The 6,336-nt window shown below is 48.7% G+C and overlaps 1 protein-coding gene across 1 annotated transcript; it reads right to left on the bottom strand.

The window, feature by feature from the left end:
• Positions 1 to 926: 926 nt before the first annotated feature.
• On the bottom strand, positions 927 to 6,330 carry SURF2 (surfeit 2). Its single transcript, XM_030535775.1, has 6 exons — positions 6,157 to 6,330; positions 5,385 to 5,539; positions 5,053 to 5,156; positions 3,644 to 3,829; positions 2,547 to 2,719; positions 927 to 1,563 (listed from the first exon to the last, which is right to left on the bottom strand). The coding sequence occupies exons 1-6, from the start codon at positions 6,232 to 6,234 to the stop codon at positions 1,480 to 1,482; spliced, it is 780 nt and encodes a 259-aa protein (XP_030391635.1). The 5' UTR covers positions 6,235 to 6,330; the 3' UTR covers positions 927 to 1,479.
• Between the last annotated feature and the right edge of the window lie 6 nt (positions 6,331 to 6,336).

The following is a 6,336-nucleotide window of genomic DNA, read 5'->3' as shown; positions in this document are numbered from 1 at the left end:
TCTTGCCTTTACCCTGGAAAACAGGATTCTCAGCAGCTGCTGCTATAGAAACACCTCCAGGAATGTTCAGCCATTTACATCAGTGTAAGGGAGAATGGCCTCTGCAGCGAGAGCACTAGCACTGGAGAGAGTTCTTAAATTCATTTTAAATCATTTAATTGTTACCCTGTGGCCTCCTCCCCCCAAGCAGGTTTTGTAGGAGAGATTTTTTTTTTTTTTTTTTTGCCTCAGCTGCTCTTGCAGTGCCTGTGTCTTAATTGTGCAGGAAACTAGACCTTTCAGCTTCCTCCTGACATTCAATACATAAAGGATATGAGTGACTAGCACACCACAGTTACTACGGGCAACAGTTTAGAATACACACACGCCCCTTTGCTGCGGCAATATTCTCTTCCAAATATTCTAGCTGCCGTGGACAATTCAAGTATTTATAAGTTAATAGGTAGAAACAGGGCTTGTAACTACCCCTGAATTAGCTTCCTTATAGCCAATCCCCTCATTCTGCCCAGCTAAGGCGCTTGATCACTTTGGAGGAGGGATTGTTTAATATTCCAGACACTAACTGATACATGAAATTCCTCTCTCCTGGAGAGGCTGCCTTTAGCCCCATAGGAAGTTCAGGCACCACAAAATGGATGTTCCCCTTTAGGAAAAGTAAACATCACTAGCTTTTGCAGCAGGGATCTTGCAATATAGTACATCATCAGCATTAAGGAGAGGGCTTGTTTTTAAATACACTGCTCTCTTCCCGCCAGCACGCTACCCAAGCCAATGTGTCCTTTGCCAGAGGGCTAGCTGCGTCTCACGTGCACTGTTGTACTACATATCTTCCAGAACTGAGGCTGTGACTTCTCTAACAGTTGGAATGCTCTCTTGAAGGCTGGATGGAATCTACCAATTGGCTTTGCAAAGTGTTCTGAATTCACTTTTTTTTTTTTTTTTTTGCTTTGTGGAAAGAGAAATAGGTATAAATTCTCATTTTATGCTGTATTTTGTATCTTAGTTGTGTATGAAAATGTTTTGATTTTTGGAAACCATCAGAATAAAACTATGGCATCTCTGTGGTATCCAGCTTGAGTGCGCGGGTGGTGACCCTTTGGGGACGGCGGTCCCTGGCTAAAGCTTGGTATTAATATTCTCTGTAGTAGATTCCTGTGTGGCAGGAAGTGGAATAAAAATGCCAACCCTTTCAGCAAAAAACAAAGTGCCACAGAATAGATTTTTATATTAGTATAAGGCACCCAGTCATTAGCATCTCAGTCAGAACTAGGCCATGCCCCAAAAATCGACTAACGCCCACACCCATTTGTGCTCCATCTTACTAAAGCCCCCCCATCAGAAACCGATGGTTGGAACCTGAAAATGGTGTAGGCCAGGTCCAAGGCCAGGCTTTTCAGTGGGACTGGTGCCACCCTGCCCCATTTAGAACGGCCACAGAACTAGCTCCAGCCAACTACTGTTTCACACTTATAGAAAAGTTTATTTGCCATTGGCTGCTTTCTTGAAACTTTTGGGTTTTCGATGGTGACTCTTAAATTTCTTCTTTAAGGAACTCAACTGTGGCTGTGGAGAGAGAGAAATTGCACTGTCCTTCCAAGAACCTCTTCATGTCTCTGGCCCAGCATAAGACCATGTGGCCAGGGCTAGAATGCTCAGACAAGGCATCACACCAAGCTTCTTTTTCAGGCCGAGTGTGTCAGTACAATCTCTGTCCTAGCTACCAAGGACACAGGGCCAGCGAGAGACAAGACTTGACCTCCAGCTCCCTTCAGCCCTTGTATAAGATTTAAAAAATACCATCCCGTCCCTTTCTCCCAACAAACACAGTGTCTGTACCAAATGCTCCTCATAGAACGGAACCATAAAATACTACAGATCCTGTTCTCCCTGAGGTAGAGGGAGACAAGGAGGAAATCCACCTCCTCCCCTCTGGGCTGGGTTCTAGAATCATCTTTTTCATCAGCAATGATGTTCCTGAAATTACGTATGCCCACTTTTTACACTCAGGGCCCGAACGTGCATTCCTGCTGTTTCCCAAACGCACAAGGACTGCAGGATCAGGACTAAAATGTCGGCTCCTGTAAAGGGATCCACAGGCAGAATCAGGAGCACTGAGAAAGGGCAAAAGGGGCCAGACTAAACCTTATCAACCTTTACATTCTAAAGGGGATTGGTTAAGAAAGGAGTAGTGGAAGTAATTTCAGGACCCCAAGGACATTTCTGTCTCCCTGTAAGATTCCCACTCCTGAGCAGCAAGCAGTAGGATTCAAACCAGGATTAGATATATATGGGTATTAATATCCCCAGTTACCCTAGCCAGGATACAAGTTCACTAAAGGATAGAATCCCAGTGCTTCAGGGTCTAAGATAGTCACTGACTTCCAGGGTCAGGAGGTAACATCCCTCAAAAGGTTTTATACCAGCTGAGCTCATCTTGCATCAGCCCCTCTCACAGACATGAGAGCAAATCGATCACACACGGGCTCATCTCTGATTCTGCAAACACTCTCCCTTGATGTGGCTGTGCATGGCAGCACAGCACTCACCTTTCCCCTTTTGTTGCCAGCTCGTCTGATCTCGTCCATCTTTTCACTCTCCTCTCCATTGACACTGTTTTCCTCTGCGGGCTTGGCCACATCTTCCTCACTATCTGTCACGAAGTCATCACCACCTTCCCGTTCTCCTTGCACCACTGGCCTTTTTTCTGGGAAAAGCTCAGCTAAAACACAATGTGAGACCCAACTTGGGATCAGTTTCCTCTGGCTACAGCTTTGACTTAGCCTCACTCCAGTGGCTTCATGGGAAATTTTCTCAGAGGTGACTTTGCAAAAATGAAGCACCAGATTCCAGTCCTTTTATCAGCAAGGACTGAATATCCCTGAGAACCGGGCAGCACATTACTACCAAGACACTTGGAAGACAAATATTACTCCTGTGTTTCAGTAATAAGTGTCCAGTACCCTGATTAGCCCAGCTACAGGGGATATTCAGCAAACAGTCCTGTAACCTTACAACCCCACTTCTCCTCTCGTCTTTTTTTAGACAGGAACTCAACGGAATTTGTTCTACCTAGTAGAAAATCCTCTGCAGGGTGAGTGGGATTGTAGGCTCCAGGACTGTTCTGGGAAAGGCAGTGGAGTGCACACTGCCTATGAGCATGCAGGTTCCGGCGGATCCTGTGCTGACAAGTGCTTCTCCCCTTGTACGATCTCTGTCTTGGTGGTGATTCAGTGATAATTGGCATTTGATGCTCAGGATCTGGAGAAGAGTAACCCCAACCCACTCTGGATTCTGTGTGTAAGAATCACCACCTTCCCCCATACATGTTGTACCCTGCATATTTCTCCTACTGGTAGTACATCCATAAAATCACTGGCTGGCTCCAATCCTGCTGCTGCCCACTAATGCTAGCAAAGGAAATGCTACATCCCTTTTCCAAGGGTTTTGTTCTTTTCTGTTTGCAACCAACGATACATTATCTCTAGGCATCCCTCCCCCATGCTGCTAACAAAGTTTAAACTGACATTAAACTGAGCTGGCTTTGTGGCTTCCCAGGGGGTAGCCAACCAGAAAGAGGAGCCAGGGAATAGAAACTGAGAGCGTCCCTTTAAGACGGTCAGAAAACACCAAAGCTCTTGCTCACATGGGTACAGGTCACTCATGCTATCATCTGTGTCATCTTCTTCCTCTTCACTGGACATAGGCTCCCAGAATTCTCCCTTTCTGCGGGGCTGCCTGCTCCCCTCAGCCTGATCATCTCGCCGCCGCTGCCTTTTCTGCAGGAGGCAGGCAGGGACGTACTCCACACCTTGCTTCTGGCACTCTTCATCTAAAAATAAACCAGGCAGAGCTCATTCACAAATAATGCAAGTGGTTCAAGAATTTGGTGGTCTCATTAAGAACAGAATGGATTAGAAGCAGAGCACAGTGCTAGGTAGCACGTCAGAAATGCAAACAGCATCTATGAGCAGACCTAGAGAGACATTAAGCAGACTTAGGAAGCCTAAGGTTTTGTCATGCTGCCCATATTTCAGTTTCTAGCAGCAGGAAAGGGGAGGTGGGGGTTACTGTTTGTGAAAGGTATCAGGCTTGACAGTCCTGCAGACTGGAGTCCACTGAGGAAGTACAGCATGAGCAACACCAATGCCAGCTTCCCACACACACTGGGAGATACCTACAAGGGCTGCAGTGTAGTTCAGTCTCTCTAGTCCACTCAACACTTGGCTTCTCTGATAAGAATGCCAAGCGTGCCTACAGATACTGTAACTGCAGGAGAGATGGTTTTTATGAGGTGGCTGCTTGCTCACCAGAACCTGGACTGGGATATGCAGCTCATTTCATACAGGCCATCAAGCAACCATCAGATGTTGACATTTAGTCACCGCTGACCTGGGCAGGATTTGAAGAAGTTACCTGAAGGTAAACATTGGCACCAGTAACCTGCAACCTCCAGTCCCTTTGCTGATGAAACACAACTATGTCAAGAGCCAGACACATGTAGTCTTGAGATGACTTCAAGTCTTAACACAATTCCCCACAGATACGAGCTGTTATGCAGGTTTGCATTAGTGAGGCCCAAGAAGTTCCCAAACTGTGGTGTACAGAGAGGTGGCTAGTCCCTTGGTACCAGCTCCTCCTCATTCCCAGCTGTAAGCTGTATTTAAGGGCAGCTAAAAAAATATTAAATAATTCCCTAATAATATTTTCAGTGCAAGTGATAGTTGCCATGGGGACATTACGGGATCACAAATGGAAGGAAACATGTCTACAAGACAATCCCTGAATTAAAGTGTCACCCACACTACGGAAAAGTTTGAGAATCCCTACTCTAAAGTAGACACTCCAATTTGTTCACTATAGGAAACCATTGCTCTCTACTTTTGAAGTCACCCTTCCTTCTTGGTTGGGAGAAGCATGCAGGAACAGTGCTCTGTATTACTGCCATGCTATAGAAGGATTTCCAAACACTCTACACATGCATAGCAGGACAGCAAGTTAAAAGATCAGAAAGGGAAGAGAAAAAAACCAGCAGAAAATGACAGAGCCACTTACATTTTTTCAGTGCTCTCTGAAAGCGCCTTCCTTGGACATGACGCAGCACATGCTCTGGAAGCCTGTTGATGTGCCTGAGAGTGAGCTTGCAAAACAGCTGACGGCTAGAGAATAAAAAACAGACACACCATTTAGTAAAGTTATTATATAAAAGAAACGAGAGTCTTTCACCTCTAAGTGACCAGTTCAGAGTCAATAGCTGCTTTATAAATGCTTTTCCAGCCCACTGGATGGATACCCACTTAAACACTCAGGCATCACTCCCCTACTAGACATGCAGTTAACATTAGCAAGAGCTCCACATGAACATTAAGGAAAAAACAGACACGCACGGATTCTTGGTACTGGGCACAATGTGTGGCTCGAATTCGCTGTAGTCAAATTCTCTTGTTGTCTTTATCAGTCTCAGGTACTTCTTGCCACTTGTATAAGCTTGCAGCTCTGGCATCCGACATGGCAGCTCGTGACCTGTCAACCTGCATTTCACCTGAGCAGCCAAAAAGGAGAGAAGAAAACAGCCTATTGAAGCAGTGCAAGGGCCCCTGTGATACTCTGGCTCTTACTAGGCTAGGCATAAGGGTCTCTCCCTCCACCTCCCTGGCTCCAGACACTCCCAAGCAACCTTCCCTGCAGTCTACATCATTTTGGGCCCCAACACCACTTCTCTAACAAAGCAAGGGTGAGGGGGATACCAGATCCCTCCCCTGCCCACTCTGTGAGCCCTGTCTGCTGGGCTGGTATCCAGAGGAGTTGAACCGGGTGCAGGGAACCCGGTCCCCATGCGTTCTGCATTACCCTCCCGCCGGCTAACACTCCTCCGACTTGGAGATCTCCCGCGGCCGCTCCCCTCACCTCGCCCGCTCCCCGGCGCCGGGGTCGTCCCCCCCCCGTGGCTGCTCCCCTCACCCCGCCCCGTCCCCGGCGCTGGGGTCCCCCCGCGGCCGCTCCCCTCACCCCGCCCCGTCCCGTCCCCGGCGCTGGGGTCCCCCCGCGGCCGCTCGCCTCACCCCGCCCGCTCCCCGGCGCCGGGGTCCCCCGCGGCCGCTCGCCTCACCCCGTCCGCCGCTCCCGGGACTGAGACAAACCCCCCGACCCGCCGCTTGCCTTATTGCCCGGCTCGACGAGGCGCAGCAGCGGGTGCTGCTGTAGGAAGCGCTGAACCTCCGCGGGCACCTCGCACATGACGGCGCTGGAGGGCGGCAGAGCCCGGACTCCCCCTGCTCCGGCCCGGCCCTCACGTGGGGGCAGCCGGCCAGCCCACGGGACGGCCCAAACCGGAAGTCA

Source organism: Gopherus evgoodei, chromosome 16 (genome assembly GCF_007399415.2).
Source record: "Gopherus evgoodei ecotype Sinaloan lineage chromosome 16, rGopEvg1_v1.p, whole genome shotgun sequence".
In the NCBI taxonomy this organism is placed as follows: Eukaryota; Metazoa; Chordata; order Testudines; family Testudinidae; genus Gopherus; species Gopherus evgoodei.
The sequence above is the reverse complement of the archived record's forward strand: the minus strand, read 5'-3'. Positions and strand labels throughout refer to the sequence as shown.

Coding starts and splice junctions, on each gene's coding strand:
- SURF2 (XM_030535775.1), bottom strand. CDS start 6,234: ATGTGCGAGGTGCCCGCGGAGGTTCAGCGCTTCCTACAGCAGCACCCG. Junction 2,720..3,643: donor CATGAGTGACCTGTACCCAT/GTGAGCAAGAGC, acceptor ATTGTGTTTTAG/CTGAGCTTTTCCCAGAAAAA. Junction 1,564..2,546: donor CTGGCAACAAAAGGGGAAAG/GTGAGTGCTGTG, acceptor CTCTCTCCACAG/CCACAGTTGAGTTCCTTAAA.